The 20,395-nt window shown below is 39.4% G+C and overlaps 1 protein-coding gene across 5 annotated transcripts in view; it reads right to left on the reverse strand.

Moving 5' to 3' along the window:
- Window positions 1–20,395, reverse strand: part of MME (membrane metalloendopeptidase) — a 96,479-nt gene that overhangs the window by 19,417 nt on the left and 56,667 nt on the right. For all 5 annotated transcript variants that reach the window (XM_026497327.4, XM_044383508.3, XM_026497329.4 and 2 more), the window contains exons 16-17: window positions 19,205–19,308; window positions 983–1,041 (exon numbers count right to left, since the gene is read on the reverse strand). In XM_026497327.4, the coding sequence (XP_026353112.2) occupies window positions 983–1,041; window positions 19,205–19,308 (163 nt within the window). The remainder of the gene's footprint in view (window positions 1–982; window positions 1,042–19,204; window positions 19,309–20,395) is intronic.

Consider the following 20,395-nt stretch of genomic DNA (forward strand, 5'->3'; position numbering starts at 1 on the left):
CATCATTTCTAATCTAATTAGTAACAGAATTCAAGAAAAATGAGGTAAAGGACAGCCTCTGAAATATTTATTTTAGAATAGCGCTGAAATTATTTTCCCTTTTGATTCTTGACCACACTTAGAAATGAAGGGCTGGACTACGTGCACCTGGAGAAGTTGACTGTACTGTTTGCTTGGTATACCTTCAGTAGTACTGAATCTGTTGGGTGCCTTTCTACATATTTAAAATCCTTAGGGGGAAAAATGGGTTTATTTATGTAATACTTAAGAAAGAATTTAAAGATCTCAAGGTCTTCCCAGGAAGAGAATCAATATATGTTGTTATATTAAGCCATTTAGTTATTCATTATATCATTCACTCATGTATTAATTTCTACACAGATTCCTGTAATATTACTATTACTGAACATACTTTTTTTCTTTTTTGATTAAAAGTAGTTAAGTAAATGCAATTTCACATGGTTCAACCTAATATAACCGACTTTTCAACTTTCTGAGACCTTTGGAGTTGTCTAGAAAAATAGGCGGTACAAATCAGGACCATCCCCACCAGGGCCAGGGTACAGAATTGCCAGGAGAACTGGATCTCTGCAAAGCTGGTTCTTGGAACCTTAAACCCCTTTAACATTCTGATGCTTAGAGAGTCTTAAAGTCAATATAACTTTATGGAGCTAAAAGAGATGTTTAAAAAGTATTTAGAAATAAAATAAAAGCACTTAGACATAAGATAAACCACTTAGCCACAAATGGGAATATTGCAAAAGAAAGAAAACCACTTAATGTAATTTGTACTAACTTAAAATTTGCTATTATAGTGAAAAGAGGTACAGGGATGCATTTACTTTCAAGGAGTATATTCAATAAATCAATAACTCAGCCTCAGCTGTGCTTTTATGAGGAGTACTATAAATTGGGCATGCAATGCACTACGAGTTGGTAGCAACAGAGAAATATTAAACAATTATTTAGGAATAGGCCTTACCTATCTGATTTCTGCCTGAAGAATAAAATGCATTGACTACAGCTGCTCCGCTTATCCACCTAGGAAAAACATAAGAACTCGTTACAATTATACTATTATTATCTGATTCAATCTGCTCACCACAATAAAAGCATTATTACTATTCCAAGATGAATCTCAACTTTCTGTTTGAAATAGGATCCACAAATTAATATTAGCTCACTAGGTGAGACTTCTCATTTGAAAGTATTTCTACTTCCAGAAAAATCAGAATGTATCAGGTGTGTAAACCGTTAGCTCACTTGTATGAATTTTTGTGGAGGCATCTCATAGTATAAAACCCGTTCAGATGTATCTTTTTGGAAATTGCAAATGGACTGACATATTGAAATATGTTTACCTTCATATTCCTAATACAAGGTAACTATACCAACAATTCTGGAGCAGTTGACAGAATATTGAAGTATCAATTGTGAAAACTTCAGATTCAAGCATAAATTTTTTTAATTTCCTGGCTTATTTTGACACTGAGATTCCCCCTTGTCAGGTAGTTTCAGGTAATCTGCCTCTGATTACTGCCATCTTAAATTATTATCTTTTTAATGCAGCATTCCAGCTACATTCCATCATACATTTGTATGATGACTGCAAAATGAAATCCAGGTGCTTCTTAAATAGATTTGTCTGTTTGTCTGTGTAGGTGCCAATGTTCCCATGTCTTTCTGCTCAGATGTTATGATGACTGCATAACAATAATCATTGTTGGAATATCACTCAGCCTTAAAAAGGAGTGAGATCGTGCCATTTGTGGCAACATGGGTGAATCTAGAGAGCATTATGCTAAGTGAAAGATGTCAGGCAGAGAAAGGTAAATAGCACATGATTTCACTTATATGTGGAATCTCTAAAAAACAAAACAAATGAACAAAAGCAGAAACAAACTCATAAATACAGAGAGCGAACACGATTTCCTGCATGAGGAAAATGGGTGAAGGACAGTGGGAGGTACAGACTTCCAGTTATGGAATAAGTCACAGGGATGAGAGGTACAGCATGGGGAATACAGTCAGTGGCATTGGAATAGGGTTGTATGACGACAGATGGCGGCTACACTTGTGAGCACAGCATAATGTATAGAGTTGCGGAATCATTATGTTGTACACCTGAAACTAATGTAACATTGTATGTCAACTGTACTTCAATAAAATAAAAAACAAAATCATCGTTAAGCACTTTTTTGCAACAGAAGTAATATCCCCATCTTAACAGACCATTACGTATATCTCTATACAGTCATTGGAAAATGGACAATTCTGGACTTCAGATAACCTCTTAAATGCCAGCACACATGCATACACTTAAGACAATCCTATATTATTAGCTAATGGCTTCACTGAAGTTATACCACTTTCAGGACAACAATTAATGGGCAATCATTATCCTACTCACGGAAGGAGTTTATAGTAATTAGTACAATGAGATTAAACCAGAACTGTTTCCAGACCCTGCTTTGCAAGGTAAGCAGTACACAGTCAGCTGCCCAAATCCACATTTTAGCTACAATTTCAGTAACTATTGTGGGATGTCAGATGTGAGTCCTATTTTGATCTCTTAAAAAGAACTGAGAGAGGGCCATATGTAACAACTCTCTGATAAATTCTAACTAAATATGGGTTTTATCTCCAGTAACATGCCTAAGACATTCATATAAAAAATTGGGGAATTAAAAAAAAATCCAAATAACATTTCTGTGAATTTTTCTTTAGAAAGAAAATAAGTTTGAAGACAGAGAGGAGACGCTTGACCAACGTGTTTCTTTAGTTTGATGTCATTTTAAATAGAGAAAAACATTTTCAGACAGGATGGTGTGACTGATATGTCAGTTTGTCCTAATTTCATCACAGCTGAGTCATCAGTATTTTAATTTCTTGCACGTTGAGGATTACAAGCATATAATTGTATTTACTTTCCTTCAACTCTACTCGATTTTCACATGATTTGTGACAACTCACAACAAAAGCATGCAAACCCAGGAGTGTTAAGACGACAATCGAGAGATCAGGAACTCTACAGAACAAGGAGATTTTGTTTGTGTGACCAAAAAGTATTACAAAAGGAAATACTTGTATAAGTAAAAATCATGATCAGGAAAATTGATTTATCGGGACTATGTTTATCCATATTCACACAGTTGTTATGACTTAGGTTCAAGGATGGCTCAAAGTTGTCTGGCAGGAGGGACAAGATGGAAACCGTGCTCACGCTTCCCCTGAGGAGAACCAGCATTCCTTACAGGGACTCTTCAGAAACGTATTTCTGATGTGTCCTCAACATGTGGATAGCAAATACGGCAGTAAATTTTATGCATAAACAGCTTAAAATCATTAATTTTAATTGTTATAAAACTGACTGAACATGTGTCCAGGTCTCAGTTGTTTCAAGGTTCAGTTTCTCAATTAACTGATTTAGTAACAGTATACTCTGCGTGGACTTTCATGGGTAATCACAAATAATAGGCAAATTGTTTCATTCTGAACTCAGGCACATGCTAAAAAGGAAAGGCAACATGTGCCAATCCAAAATGTTTTCTTAAAGGAAGTAGAGTACAGAGGGAAGGAGTTAGGGATATGAAACGAATGTTTCAGACAGCAGCAGAGCTCAAAAGCAGGGCATAGATGAAGTTTATACAGCCTTCTCTATGTTTATTCCTTTTGTAAAAATAAATGTCATACCTTTGTTTTAGTGCTTTTCTGCTCTTCTGATATATTACTGTGAGGGGTTTAAGATTGCATTTTGATTCATGTTTATAACTTTCCAGGAGGGAGCGTTTTACATATTAAAATGTCCACGGTGAATTATACTTGCAAGAAAAAAACGTAGCTATTTATGACCACAGAACTCTCAAATAAAATTAGAATTATGGTGGTTAGTTTCACGGAGCACTAGTGTGTAGTGTTTGCCTTTTCTTCCTTGAAAACTTTCATAATGCATCGTCAGACCACTCCTGGGTGATTACCCAGGGCATACTGTTCCTGGGAATGATAGGAACCTGAAGTACTGTGATCAGATCATTACATCTTTTTTTTTTTTTTTTAAGAATTATGTATTTATTTGAGAGAGAGTGCACATGCGTGTGAGTGAGGGGAGGGGCAGAGGGAGAAAGAAAATCCTTAAGCAGACTTCCTGCTGAGCAAGGAGCCAGGACACCGGGCTCCATCCCAGGACCCTGAGATCACGACCTGAGCCAAAACCAAAAGTCAGCCGCTTAACTGACTGAGCCACCCAGGCGCCCCTGGACCATCACATTACCTTTTAAATAAAAGGATGATAACAGCTAGAGGTTCGGTGTCTAAACGTCTGGTCGTCATGAATATCTCACTATGTTAAAGTAAAAGCTAAATTAGGGCAAAGAAAATATTTTTCGAGTTAAATGACGATGTAACAAAAACTCTAAGTGGTTTTGATTTGGATGCAACCTCAAAGTTTCAGGAAAAGCTTCCACTTACGGGACACATAAACTTGATGCTGAAAAGCAGCACAGAAAAGAGAAAATGCACAACAGAAGAGAAAATCAAGCGGTGGCGATTCTTGCCCTAAAATACTGGAGGGTGCAGGGTACCTGAAAATACCTTTCAAGTCCAGACCGGAGGCCAGACACTAGCAGCCTTCTGGAGCAGGTACCAGGCCCGAGAGATGAAGTCGGACCCTGTTCTTTGATTTTTCTTCCAACCTCCCATGGTCTCTGTGTGCAGGGGTTTGGGTGTGTGTGGTATTCCGTGAAGAGTAGGAAAGCTAGAAAGAGGAAAACTTTATGTTTCATTTTGGAGCCATAATTTGATCAGGTGAACTTATTCTTGTTTGGGGGCGTTCAACAGAACAAAGAAGGGCCACTATAAGCAGCATGGCCCTCAAAGCTGAGCTAACAGTGTGGATGGGAAATACGACTGAAATACCCTTGAGAGGGGGACCAGGTGTTTCTCTTCTCTCTCTTATTACCCTGAAGAAGCCAGGCGGTGAGGAAATGAAAGCACAAAGACATCATTTTTATAGCAAGGAAGAAAGGCAGACGTCGAGAGCCTGATCCTGCAGCCTTTTGGATGTAATAAACCCACTGGATTGCAAAAGCACCTGGAGTGAAACTCCTCTTTCACCCACTCAGGTGTAACTTACAAACTTAAAACAACAGAATTGTTAAGGCCCCTTTCCCTGAAAGTGTTCGGTTTCCCAGCATCTAGTGGTCCCAGAGCAACTCCTTTGAAATCAGCAGTACCAAAGAGTGGTTTTCTCTATTTTCCTCAAGTACTGGTGGAAAGGAGAATTCTCATTTTGCAACTGCGATAACCACTGTAACCCTTTACATCTATTCATATTCTCTCACCAAGCCTTCAGAGTTTCGATACCGTCATTCATCTTTCAAACCAGTCATAGAAGATCGATGACACTTGCGTTTCCAGGTGTAGAAAACAAGGCACAGCATGCTTTTCTGATCTCCTCACACACTTACAAACCAAGTGATACAACTCAGAAAGGAATATGTAAAGTAAGGGGGAAGGGGAGCCTCTCATCTCCCATTCCAGCGCCCTACTTCTGAGCTGTTCATCTGCATGCCATATAAAATTTCAGTACGATGATGAATGCCAATTCCTTGCCAAACTCTTTAAAAATGGAAGTGCTTTTTATTTACTTATCTTCAATATACAAAACTCACTTTTATTTATATACACTAGCAATGAACAATCCAAAAAGGAATTAAGAAAACAATTCCATCTGCAATACTACCAAGAAGAATAAAACATTTAGGCATAAATGTAACAAAAGAAGTGGAAGATGTGTACGCCGAAAACTACAAAACACCATTGAAAGAAATTAAGACTTAGAAACGTGGAAAAGGTATACCACTTTCACGGATCAGAAAACGTAATTTTTTTAAATTAAGGTATAATTAACATTTAATATTACATTAGTTTCAGGTATATAATATAATGCTCTGATATTCGGATACACGACAAAATGACCATCGCAATAAATCCAGTTGCCAGTCACCATACAAAGTTATGAAATTTTTTTTCCCTTTTACTTGTGATGACTTTTACTCTCGGCAACATTCAAATATGCACTACACATTATTGACTATAATCGGCATGCTGTACGTTACATCCTCATGACTAATTTTTTTTTTTTAAAGATTTTATTTATTTATTAGACAGAGAGAGACAGCCAGCGAGAGAGGGAACACAAGCAGGGGGAGTGGGAGAGGAAGAAGCAGGCTCACAGCGGAGGAGCCTGATGTGGGGCTTGATCCCATAACGCCGGGATCACGCCCTGAGCTGAAGGCAGACGCTTAACCGCTGTGCCACCCAGGCGCCCCCTCATGACTAATTATTTTGTAACTAGAAGTTGGTTCCTCTTGACCCACTTTACCTCTATTACCCACCCTCAAACCACCCTCTGCCCTGACAAGCACCATTCTTTTCTATGTATCTATGAGCTCTGTTTGTTCATTTGTTTTTTAGATTTGATAAGGGAAATCACACAGTGTTTGTTTTTCTCTGTCTGCCTCATTTCCCTAGCATACCATCAAATTCCATCCATGTTTTCAGAAATGGCAAGATTTCACTCTTTTTTATGGTTGAGTAGTATTCCATTGTGTGTGTGCAAGTGTGTATGTGTGTGTGTGTATATATATATATATACGTATACAGATATATACACCACATCTTCTGCATCCATTCATCCACCAATGAACACTTAGGTTGTTTCCATATCTTAGCTATTATAAATAATGCTGCAATAGAAATAAGTATCTTTCTAAATATATCTTTCTAAATTAGTGTTATTATTTTCTTTGAATAAATGCCAAGAATTGGAATTGCTGGGTCATGTGGTAGAGTTCCATTTGTATTTTTAGGAAACTCCATACTGTTTTCCATAGTGGCTGCCCCAATTTATATTTCCAATAATAGTGTATGAGAGTGCCCCTGCCAACACTTCTTATTTCTACTTTTTGGTAGTCATCATTCTAATAGGTGTGAGGTAATATCTCATTGTGATTGATTTGCATTCCCCTAACTAGTAACATTGAGCATCATTTCATGTGCCTGTTAGCCATCTTGTATGTCTTCTTTGGAAAAATGTTTATTCAGATCCTCTGCCCATTTTTTAATTGGATTGTGTGTGTGTGTGTGTGTGTATACATGTATATATGTATACCATATATATACATATGTATTTTGGATATTAACCTCTTATTGGATATATGATTTGCAAATATATTCTCCCATTCAATAGGTGACTTTTTATTGTGTTAATGGTTTCCTTTGCAAATGCTTTGATGTAGTCCCACTATTTATTTTTGCTTTTGTTGTCTTTGCTTTGGACTCAGATCCAAGAAAATCATTTCTAAGACCAATGTCAAGGAGCTTACTGCCTAGGTTTTCTTCTAGGAATTTTATGGTTTCAGGTCTTACATTCAAGTCTTTAATCTATTTTGACATAATTTTTGTGTATGGTGTATTTCTCTAGTTTTATTCTTTTGTTTGTAGCCATTCAATCTTCCCAACACAATTTATTGAAGATACTGTCCTTCCCAGTATATTCTTCCCTCTCCTGTCATAAATTAACTACCATATATGTGTGGATTTATTTCTGGACTCCCTGTTGCTCCACTGATCTATGTATCTGTTCTTGGGCTAATACCATACTTTTAAAAAAATTATTATTACTATACCTTTGTAATATAGTTAGATATTAGGGAGCATGATGCCTCCAGCTTTTACCTTCTCTCTCAAGATTGCTTTGGCTATTTGGGATCTCTTGTGTTTTCCTTGCAAATTTTAGGATTGTTTGTTCTTTTCTGTGAAAAATATCTTTGGAATTTTGATAAGGATTGCATTGAACCTGTAGATTGCTTTGGTAATACGGACATCTTAACACTATTAATTCTTCCAATCCAGGAGCATGGAATATCTTTCCATTTATTTTTCTCTTCAATTTCTGTCATCCATGTCTTTTCAGTGTACAGGTCTTTCACCTCCATTTCTCTCTTGAGTTCGGTGAACATCTTTATGACCATTACTTTTAACTCTTTATTAGATAAATTACTTACCTCCATTTCACTAAGATTTTTTTCCTAAGGTTTTAACTTGTTCTTTCATTTGGAACATATTCCTCTGATTTTTCATTTTGTTTGACTCTTTTTATTTGTTCCTCTGTATTAGGCAAAAAACTGTTAAAGGAGTGGCCTTATGTAGGAGAGGAATCTTATCTTTCAACTTTGCCCTAGGTCTTTGCTGTCTCTCAACCTTTGTAATTATCAAAGCAACCTGATTTATTCTTCATAGGTCCCAGTTGTCGAGGGTGTGCCAAGACTTGTCAGTGCTCCAAGGGGAGGGATCTCATTTAGGACCTAGTTTCAGGTTGATTGGATGACCCTCAGGCAGCAATTTCTAAAATGTGCAAGTCTACACAGTTTCGAGGGATTACCATTGTAAACCCTGCTGGCCTCCAGACCAAGTGACCTGCAGGTGTCTCTGGGCTATAGTTATAAAAATTGGGACTTCAGAAGAGTGTATAAGCTCCTTTTTGGGAGGTACTGGGGAGCAGTAGCGAGGCCAAGGGAGAGCACGAAGATGGTGTCCCCCAGCCTACATTCTCTGAGAGCACGTCCATAGCCTCTAGAACTGTGGCAAACTTAAAGTCTGCCCCTCAGACTGAAGCTCCAGGACAAGTAAATAGGTCTTTTTCAGAGAAATACTGGAGGTGTGTTTCAATCTGCTGTCTGTATAGTGCCCTGGGGGTGGTTGCTTTCCAAAAACCATCTCTCAAATTGTTACAGTCCTATGGAATCCAGGAACACAAGCCCCTTGGCCACCGGGGCCAGTTAATTAAGGAACTACCCCTGTGTATACTGCATGTGCTCACTGGTTTCAGCAAGGCAGCAGAATAGCACAGAGCTGAGGCACTCTTGCATATGCTATCAAGATAGAGAGAGAAAGAGAGAGAGCAAAACTGGCACCCACCCACACCTCCGTCCCCATAGAGTCCCAACAGGCCCATTCCCTCTGACAGATGCATTGAGATTAGCAAATGAATGTCCTTCACATATGGTCTAGGTCCTTTTCAAACTGCTACTTTTGTGCTGGTCCCTGGAGTGAACTGGGTCTGCAGGTGAGCCCTTTAAGAGAGTTATCTCCATTCCCTCCAGCCCTTTGAACCTCTTGGATTTGAATCCCATTAGTTTTTCACAGCCAACATCTCTCCATTGCAGGTCCCATGGGTTGGGGTGCCTGATGTGGGGAACAAACTCCTCACTCCTCAGGAAGAAGCTCTGGATTTATGAAATCCCTCCTGATTGTGGGTCACCATAACAAGGCAAGACCACCTATCTGCCTCTCCCACCCATCTCAATTTGGCCCTTTTACTATTTGGCATGAAGAAACTGTCCAGCTAGTTTCCAGGTCTTTATCAGAAGGAATTGTTCCATGTGTAGCTGTGAATTCAGTGTGTCCATGGGAGGAGGTGAGTTCAGGATCTTCCTATGCCACCATCTTGGACTGCCCCTTTGAAAGTGCTCCTTTTAAAATCGCTTCACACTTAGGTTTCCTCCTTACCCTAATACACTTCAGAATGCTCACCTCTACACTACATGAAGTCATTCTAGAAGACCCACCATGATGAAACTATAACAATGGCTACTATTTAATGAGCACCTGAGTTATATGACAGACACATTATATGATATATAATACAACCACCCCATAAGGTGAAAATAGATGTTATTTTCCTCAGTTTATAAAGGAATCACTGATGCTCAGAGATATTATGCAGATTGTTTAAATTTACACAGTAAGTGGCAGAGCAAGAATCTTAACCCAGGGCTGCCCACTCTAATCCCCACTTTCCACATCCCCCCATCCCTCACCTGACTGCAAAGCACAAGCTCTTTCAACTGTTCCATAAAGGGCAATGTTTTTTACCCAAAGGTAAAAGCACAGTAGGACCAAAGAGCCCCATTAAACTATTCATTATTTTTGCATAAGAGTTGTTAACATAACTGAAGTACTCTGAGTGACTCATCTGATTATCTGAGCGTGAGAACCAGGAATCCACTTCTCTTTCAACCAAAGGCAATAGAGATCACTAACCTGATTTTTCCCTAGAAGTCAACTAGTTGCCTGTGGTTCTAAGTTTGGCAACAAGGCACCATCTTTTTAGTCTTCGATAACTGTGTATGTGTAGGTGCACAGGTGTGTGACACCCTCACTTGTGTGACATACCACATTCAGAGAAATTCCCAAATTGGGAAACACAGGGGTGGGTGGATCATTTCTGTCAGAATTTTCTTTTGGTGACTTCTTTCCTGATTAAGAATAATCTCAGGGTTTTTCAGGAAAGAATTGAAACTTCTTCCATCCCCTATAACCCTCACCAATGATATAACTTGACATTATTGTCTGTCTAGCTCATTAGACAGTAACTCCATGAAGGCAGTGATTTTTTTTTTAATTATAGTAAGAACGCTTACCAGAAGATCTATCTTTTTAAAACATTTTACCACATGAAGTATACAATAATTGTCGTAAACTATAGATACAATGCCGTACAGAAGGTCTCCAGAGGTTATTGATCTGCTTCATTTAAACTTTATACCTGTGGATTCATGACTGCCCATTTACCCCTCTCCTCCAGTCCGTGGTAATCACAATTCCATTCTTTGATTTTTATGAATCTATTTTAGGTACCTCATAGAAGTGGAATCATGCACTATTTGTTTTTCTCTGTCTAGCTTATTTCACTTAGCATAAAATCCTCACATTCATCCATGTTGTTGTATAGTGCAGAATCTCCTTCTCATTAAAGGCTAAATGGTATTCCATTGTTCGTATATACCACCTTTTCTCTATTCATTCATCTGTCAATGGAAACAGGTTGTTTCCATATTTTAGCTGTTGTGAATGGCGCTGCAATGAACATAGGAGTGCAAAAATCCCTTCGAGATCCTGATTTCAATTCTTTTGGATATGCATTTAGAAATGGGCTTGCTGGGTCATACAGTAGTCCTATTTCTAATTTTTTGAGGAACCGCCATACTGTTTTCCATAACAGCTGCACCATTTTGCATTCCTACCAATGGTGTGCAAGGGCTCCAATTTCTCCACATTTTACCAATACTTGTTGGGGTTTTTTTGTTTGTTTTACCATAATCATCCTGACAGCAGTGATGTGTTAGCTCACTGTGGTTTTGACCTGCATTTCCCTGATGAGTAGCGATGTTGAGAATCTTTTCATGTGTCTGTTGGCCATTTGTATGTCTTCTTTGGAGAAATGTCTATTTAAGCCCTCAGCCCATTTTTAAATTGGCTTATTACTCTTTTCATTATTGAGTTTTAGAAGTTCTTTATATGTTTTGGAGACTAACATCTTATCAGAAATATAATTGGCCCATATTTTCTCCCACTTCACAGGTTGCTTTTTCGTTCTGTTGATTATTTCCTTTGCTATGCAGAAACTCTTTAGTTTGATAGAGTCTCACTTGTTTTTCATGCTGTATTCTCAACTGTATCTCTAGGGCTTAGAACAGTGTTGGGAACATGATAGGCACTCAGTGGGTAATCCAAGAGAGGTGACCCTCTCATCCTGGGACTCTGGGAGGGGGGAAGGCACTAGGCCCAGGCGAGGCAATGCTACTATGCAGGCTGTAGAAAGCCATGGCCACCAAGAACCAGGCACCAACTGAACATCACCCCCTCCAGATGGTACACTAGTGTAAAAGTTCTAGAATTCTCTTGCAAAATTCTCCTAGTTTAAAACTTCAACCTTTAAATTATTTAATTCCCCTATTTCTCCTTCCCCTCTAAAAACAAAACAAAACCTTCCTTGGATGCTTATTAAAAAGCAGCATGTTTTACCCCTATCATGATGAGCACTGAGTAATGTACAGAATTATTGAATTACCATATTGTACAACCTGAAAAGAATATAACACTGTATGTTAACGATCCTGGAATTAAAATTAAAACACTTAATTTAAAAAAAGCAGAAATGTTTTTACGGATAAAATGTGTTTTGCTTATGGTCCCAAAACACACTGGAAAAGCACAAAGCCTGTCGGTTTAATGGGAGCATAAAAGATGGAAATCTAAAATTTTTTTCTATTACAACATGTATAGAACATGAACATTCCAAGGCAAATGCTGTCATGGGGAACTAGAATGATTTGTCCAGGTTTGGTCTAGCTGTTACTCTGTCTTTCTGGCTCAGGAATACTTGATGAGCCAAATCATCTTTTTTGTAAATCTTCCCACATATCTACGCTCATGGAAATTCAATTGAGTCTCAAGTCTCCGGCACTCCGCGCACTCAACCCTGGGCAGTTCCTATCAACCCCACCTCTGCACCACCTCATTTACCCATATACAATTTACATAATATATATAATACCCACATATATAATATAAAAGCCCTGCATACTATTTTTCTTTGGATAGCCAAGCTCACTGATATAGGACTTCATGAGAAAGAAGACTGGCTCTAGAAATATCAGTGAAGGGGAAACATGAGAAGGGATATTTTAGAAAGAAGTGAGGTACTTTCCTACCTCTGGCGAGTATGTTCCTTTTCTCTTGAGTCACTTGACGTGTAGAAGCCAAGAAGGAAAACTTCTTGGCTTTTACCAAAATTTCACAGTTAGGGCCATAGAATTTTAATGCTGGAAAGAACCTTAGAGATGTTATACAGTCTAAATCAACCGGCTCATTTTATAAATAAGGAAACCTCATGCCTTTTAAAAGGCCACAGGTAGGAAATGGCAGCACTGGGACCCTGAGTTCATGACTCACTGCAGTGGCAAAGCTACGGTGTCACTTCACAGGGTGCCAACCTGCCTGCCGTTTTTGGTGGTGTTGGCCTTTCAGGAAAAACCGCAGAGAGCCACAGCTGTCGGGCTGCCAGCCTCAGGAGGACTGGCTTGCTTGTTTCGGGGACTGCCGCCACCCAAATAGCCCAGATCGGAAAAAACAGCAGGCTTGAAGAAATAAAGGGAAGACAAACCAACCAACCATTTTTTTTTTTTTTTGATTCTAGTGACCCCTCTGTTCTCATCCACATTAATTTAAATGCGGACATTGTTGGGGGCGCCTGGGTGGCTCAGTCGGTTAACCTTCTGCCTTCGGCTCAGGTCATGATCTCGAGGTCCTGGGACCAAGCCCTGAGTGTGCCCCTCCCCCTCCGCTCATGCTCTGTCTCTCACTTTCTCTCTCAGATAAATAGATAAAATCTTTTAAAATATAAATAAATAAATGCTGGCATGTCGCTTCCAGAGAATGTTTCACTAATAAATAAAGGTTTCATTTTCATTTTAAAAAAGGTGCTATCCTGGCACTTTGTTTCTTTGTGAACAGCACCAACCAAACTCTGCCTATTATCAGATTTAACTGTTACTCGCTTGCTTCTTTCCCTAGATGGTGAGCTCCTAGATGCGCGGCCACATTTTATTCCTCTGTATCCTTTACGGTACTTAGCACAGTGCTTTGCACGCGGCTGCTGCTCGATAGAATGCTTATTGAACTGGTTCCTGCCAATGTCTCTGGGTTTTTATTTTGATGCACACAGCGGGAAAGATACAGCAATGAAATAAGTCTTTGTAGTGTATGGTAAGTAACTCCGTGGCTCAGTGGTCATGATTTACAAACACTGCCACATCACAATTGTATCACAGAACGTTCTGTCCTAGGAAACAAACAAAATAACAGCGAGTCTAAAACAAAAGAAAAGGAATTCTTTTTGTTGTTGTTGTTCTTGTGCATTTTTTTTTTCTTTTCAGAGTTTTGTTTGTTCTATTGACTCTAAGTGTATAATCATGTTACTGGAAGTAAATCATTATAGATCATATCTAAGTAATTTTGCCAATGGATATTATATTCTCAATTTAGCACTATCACTATCTGATAATATGACATATTTGAAATTCTTTACCAACTGGCACCAAAAACCCAGAGAACATACTGTTTGAGATAATTTTGGAAATGCTAGGCACTCAGAAACCGCATGAACCAAGCTTTTTATATTTAAATCCCTGCCCTTTGCAGTTGTCAGCTGCTCAAATGGGCAGAAGGCCGTTTTAGCAAAATGATTAAATCAGGTATATCACATACAGACTTCCCGACTTTCTCAATTTTTTGCATCTGTAAAACAGGGAGAACCGCAGAGAGCTGTTGCGTCACTTCACCAACCATGATGGCGAAATGGTGGCACGTGATGATCTTGACCTTAGCAGCTGAGTCAACTTCACCGGCACCATCACAAACTGGCTATTGTATCATTTATGAACCCCATCAACACTGAGGGAGGGTCTACCTTCCATTCATCAGTGTTCAAGCTCTAGGGACACAAAGGCATGGTTTCTGCTTTCAAGAAGGGTTCGTGCAGGCACAAGAGGAAGAGAAAAATGCAATGGGGTGCTATGAGTAAGGAAGTAACATTCCAGTTGCGTCCAACAGTGTGTAGGTTTCTATTAGATGAACAAGGGAAGAAAAGGTGGTCCAAGGTAAGGGACAAGGAGGAAGAAAAGATGGAGCGGTGACTTAAAGTAATTCCTATGACTGGAGCTTTGGGCAACGCTGGGGGGCAGGGTGAATCTAAAGGAATTCTGGAGAGCTAGTGGGAGGAATGCAGAGCCTCATACCTGTTTCATGAGACAGGCAACAGGGATATGCTGAAAGGTTTTTATTAGGAAATAACAGGACTCAATCTGTGTCTTTAAAACAAATCTCTAGGCTTGACACAGGACCAGAGCATGGGAACACATCTCGATCTCAGGTTGTCAGGCACAGGGGAGCTTCCCAAAGGAAAGCGCCGGAAGCATTCCCAAAGAAAATGAACAATGTTCACTGAGTAATAACTGGCACATTTGAATTCTTGTTCAGCAAGAACCCATACCCCACTCCCAGCCTTCAGAAAGAAATGGCGTCACAATTGGAGATACATCCCATGGTCCCGCAGGTTTGGTTCAAGACCCATAGAGCAAAACTCAAAGCCAAACAACAGCAATGAGCTGGAGTGGAAGTCAAGACTGGCTCTTCCAAGAGAAACATGGATGCACCTCCAGCATCACTCAATGGTGCCTACCCTGTTCCCCTGCTTTATACAGATCATCCCCTACCTTCCTTCCAACTCAGCGTATGCTCCAATTTTAAGGCTCTCCCTGACCATTCTGTCGGCCACAAAATAGTCCATTTTGGCTGCTGCCAAGATCCTAACATCTACTCTCTTTGTCCCATTACGGAACCTCAAATTCTTTCCACAAGCTTCACTGCTAATTCTTTTGGTTCTTCCATCTCCACAGAGAACTTAATGAGAGAAGCCAGACACAAAAGGTCACATATTGTAATGATTTGCAATGGTTCCCATACAAGAGACAGATACGAGATCTACACAACATGGATGCATTTCAAAAACATCTCCGTGAAAGAAAAAAGACACAAAAGTGCCCATGTGGTGGAATTGAGCGGAAAGAGGTGCTAAACAAACTTATTGGGATGGGGATGTTTCATGTCATAATTAGGATGGCAGTAACCTGGATGTGTAAACTTATCCAAAGACACAGAACCGTAGCGCTATTATTATGTACACCACAAAAACAATCACGTGACAGAATGGAGGTGTCACCTGATGCCATGGCAGTAATCATTTGCAATTTATAAATGTAACAAATCAACACATTTTACACCTTACACTTGCACAATATTGTGTGACAACTGTATCTCAGTAAAGCTGGAGAAAAAAATATTTTAATTATATCTCAATAAGTATATACAACGGGACAACTAAAAAAAAATAAAAATTAAAAAAATATCTCTAGGGCCATAGTATGGAGAATAAGCTGAAGGAAAGTAAGTCGACTGGTGATAAGATTAGGAAAAAATTTGTAATAACTCTGGTGAACAATGAGACATGTTTGAATTTAGTGACCATGGAGATGGTAAGATGCAGATCCCCTCACAATACCTATATAGTATTTAATTAGCAACTGGTGGATATAAACTGTTTTTTTTTGAATGCGGATTTAAAGTAGATATCACTGTCGATGTCAGAGATGAGAGAAAGGGATTAGTCTGGGATGATGAGTTCCTGATTTCTGTCTTCATAGCAATAAGATGAAAGTTGCTGAAAATATGCAGAAATATGAGGATATGGGGAGAAAAATGATCAATTTTTGCCCAAAATGGTAAATGCTGTGTTTGTAGGGTCAATGGAAAACCTTCATAGAGGTGTTTCTTAAGTAGCTAGACATTTGGGTTTGAAGATCAGCAAACAAATCTGGGCCAGGTACAAATATTCAGTGGTCATAATGATGGTAGAAGATGCCAAGAAGCATACAAGTCAGCCCAGTGGGGGAAAAAAAAAAGGTCCAGAAGTTTACTATTTGGTTAATTGAATTAATTTAAATTAATTGCTGTCTTGAAAATTTAATGCATCATTTCTCTACAATACCTTACACTGCAAACCCTACATAATCAATAGCTTTTCTCACCTCTGTCCCATTGGTTGTGGGTGTGGAAACCTATTTCTCCTCAAGACCATGGGAGTGAGGACCTGAGTATCTGAAAATGTAATTCTCTGAGAGGTAACACGAACTACAAGCAAAGTAGTGGTAGTAGATGTTATCTGTCTGGACAGACGCAGTGAGGATTTGAACTTGGTGCTACATAAAAAGTAAGGAAAACGTAGTGACTTTATTACTATTAACCAGGTACAAAACAGGTCCGAAACTGTCACTACAAGAAACCTTAAAAAATTCAAACTGTACAGTCCTAATGATTTGATGCGATCACTGTCAAAAGTGCTTCCAACATTTGGGAAAACAAAAAATAAATTTTAAACCTAAATTGCCAAATTAAAGCATCACCCTGTAAAATAAAAATTTCCCCAAATTAACAATGAACAGTATCATTAACAAAAAAGAGCTAACACTAACTCAGGGGTTCTCACTTGAAGTTGGGGGTTCCCCACCAGTATCTGGGTCCCCACCTACAGGCAAGTACATCACAAGGGAAAGTGGTAAAGCTGAGGGCTCAGTACTATTTCTAGTGCTCCTCAGGTGACTGTAATGTACAGTCTGAGTTTAGAACCCTCGTACTCAGTACACAGGCAGAAGGAGAAGGAAAAGAAACTAGCCTGGCATGGCACAGAGACCTTAGAAGCCATATTGCACTTGTGATTGACTATCCAGAAGCTCATGGGAAGGACCCAAAAAGCTCTACCGAGCTATGCACGCTACTGATGAAACATTTATTAAAATATTGTAAGGGCACTGGGGGTGGCTCACTCGGTTAAGCATCTGCCTTCGGCTCAGGTCATGATCTCCGGGTCCCACGATCAAGCCCCACATCGGGCTCCCCGCTCAGCAGGGTGTCTGCTTCTCTCCCTCTCCCTCTCCCTCTGCTGTTCCCGCTGCTCATGCTCTCTCTCTCTCAAATAAATAAATAAAATATTTAAAAAAATACTGTACACAGCTTTCACTTGTGATTATTGTAAGGGAGAGGCCTCAGGAGAAAATCAACACGTATGATGAAAGGGAATGAAAAATGCAAACTGTATTACAAAATGATTACAGAACTTTGGACTGCATTAACTTCAAAAGAAAACATCAAGTAATAATTCAACAACTATTTTTAAAATTATAAAACATTCCTCTGGTGTCTTATGGGCGCAGGTTATATTAGCTATTTTCGGAAACACTATCTGGCACTCTTTCTCTGTAGATATTTTACACGGTACTGACAATGATTAATTGTAAGCATATGTATTTTTAAAGAATGAAAATTTTTAGACTGGTAAGAAACTTTTCAGATTATAAATTTACCCACTGAATATTTTTTCTGGTGACTCTCTGTGGGTTTCTAGAAATAGGCTTTCACAACTGATTATAACACAAACCACACGCACCCATTCTCCTTCCTTCTTTGCTGGCTGGGACACGACATTCTCCAGCCTTTGCAGCCCTGTCTTTAGCAGCAGACAATACAACATTTGCCACAGTAGAAACCCTGAGGTCAGCAAATGAAATCAGTCTCTCTTTCAGGGTACCTGACGGATTCAAAATGCTCTGTAGGGAATAGAATGTATTGGCATTGGCACTGAGGAATTTTGTCCAACCTGTACTTGGTTTAACTGGGGACAGAACAGCCTACCATCGAACAGTCCCCTATCACTTTGTACCTTTCCTGGCACAACATTTCCTTTCTGGTAGTAGAGTTTATTATATCATGTCTTCCTTACCCTCTGCTGTTGTAATGTAATATAATTGAAGTTCACTTCGGTTTTCCTAGTTCCCAGTGATACCTGGATTTAGTCAGTGTTCTAAAATATTAGTTTACTAAATGAACAAATGAAAGAATAAATGAACACATGAATAAACCAAGCACCTCACTGGCACATTATTCTGTCTGTTACCACACACATGAAGTTAGTATATTTATTTTTCATTTGCTCATTCACTCATTAATTCGGTTTTGACTGAAAACCTTCTATGTGTTCAGCACTGAGCTGAACACTGAAAAGGAGTGGTAGCCCCTGTTCTCCAGGAGCTGAGAGCCCAGCAAGAAAAGGTCAGCATAAGCAGCTCTAGGGATTTAAGCGCACAAATACACGTTGGTAAATATGTTAGCCACACCCGTTTAGTTGAAAACTAAAGATTAAACTAATATTAATGTTAATATGAAGTACGAATGCCACTAATAAGCAGAGATTAAGAACATTTGAAGGAGACTCCCATGATCTCGTATTTGGCTGCCACAAGGTTGAGGGTGTTACACGGAGCAGTCTAGGAACGGGCTGGGGCTGTGGGATGATGGCGCATAGAAAACAGGGGGGCTGCGGGTGCAAGACCATTCTCAGCACACCAGTGCGGCCTCACAGGAGGCTTGCAGGAGCCCTGGGCCATTTAGGTTAAGGCGTTCTTGAGAACCTTGTCCACAAACAGAGTGGAGAAAATAGGCAGTAAATGAGAGGAAACCAAGGAAATGGGGTAGCCTGAGGACACCTTAATAAAAAAATTTTAAATTTTCTTAAATCTTGGACCCATCTCGAATATGATAGCCTCAGACGCTCTTGGATGTACTCACTCTGTTGACGGACACTGTATGTTCTTAACAGTATTTAAAGTCGACTTCTTTCTCTTAACCCAACAATGAGAGGCACAAAGCCCCTTTCCTGAATGAACATCTAAGAAACGAATATACATACTCATCCTTGTCCACCTTTTCTCGGAGCTTCTTCAGCTGTTTATTTTGGCTGAACTGCAAGTTCTGAATTATGTTCTCAAAGTATTCATCTTCCTTGTAGTTCAACTATATTACATAAAAGATTTGGGGAAAATTAGTCAACATTTGTGCTAGCAGCATAGGAGATATGTTCTTAAACTGTATCAGTTAATAAAGTTAACAGAGAGCATTAAAACTTACCAAAGAAGGACTTAATTCTAATTAGCCTAGTTCTACACTACAGGTCACTGCCGCTCTAACTGAATCACTACTTTGGCCTCTTCCTCTGTAACTCATCAAATGAAGCCAAGTGTCGGACAAGCTTTCCTATATTGACATGAAGCCTTACAGGGCAGATGAGACAAGTATCCATTCTTAATTTAGCACCTCCTACGTATCAGGCACTGTTCTCAGCACTTTGTATATTACATGTTTTTAATCCTTATAATATTACGATGGGCCCTTATCACCATTTTAAAGCTGAAGAAACCAAGGCAGACAATTAAGTCACTTGCCCAAGTTAGTGAGTGGTGGAGCTGGGATGTGAACCCAAATAGTTGTCTGTGAGTCTTTGCTCTTAGCCACTAGACTCCTGAGACAAAGGCCCCCAAGACTCACATGCTGCAGCCTGTTCATTTACAAGAAACAGTCAAGCTTTTCTACAAATGGGAAGAGAGCAGAGGACACTGTGGTTTGCAAACCCCCATGGGAGGCCAGTAATCAACAGATTAGGAATCACTGCCATCCCCAGGTCTGGGCAAGGATCACCTTATTGTCACCAGGGTTTCAAAGCAGTTGCGGGGACCACAAGGTTAGCAACAGGACCCTCAGCTGGGTCTGAAATCAATAGTGTAGTGACTTGAATCGATTCTGTTCTCTTTTCATTGTTACATTACCAGAGGGGAATAAAATTGCTTCTGGTTTTGAAACAGTAGGTTTTTGTTTTGTTGTATTTCTTAAATACAGAGGCATGACCTGGTTTTTGTCCAGTGGAGGACTAACTGGAAACTGGAGGAAAACTGAAGACTTGACTTTTCAGGCCTGTACAAGATGAGATAAGGAGCCTGGGTGCCACCTGTTGCTCACCACTCTGACGTCTACCCCTTGATGCACTTCAAAGAACACCAGATTTCCCCACTACTCTTCAACAGAATATACGGAAACCAAAATAACA

Source organism: Ursus arctos, unplaced genomic scaffold (assembly GCF_023065955.2).
Source record: "Ursus arctos isolate Adak ecotype North America unplaced genomic scaffold, UrsArc2.0 scaffold_20, whole genome shotgun sequence".
Taxonomy (NCBI): Eukaryota; Metazoa; Chordata; class Mammalia; order Carnivora; family Ursidae; genus Ursus; species Ursus arctos.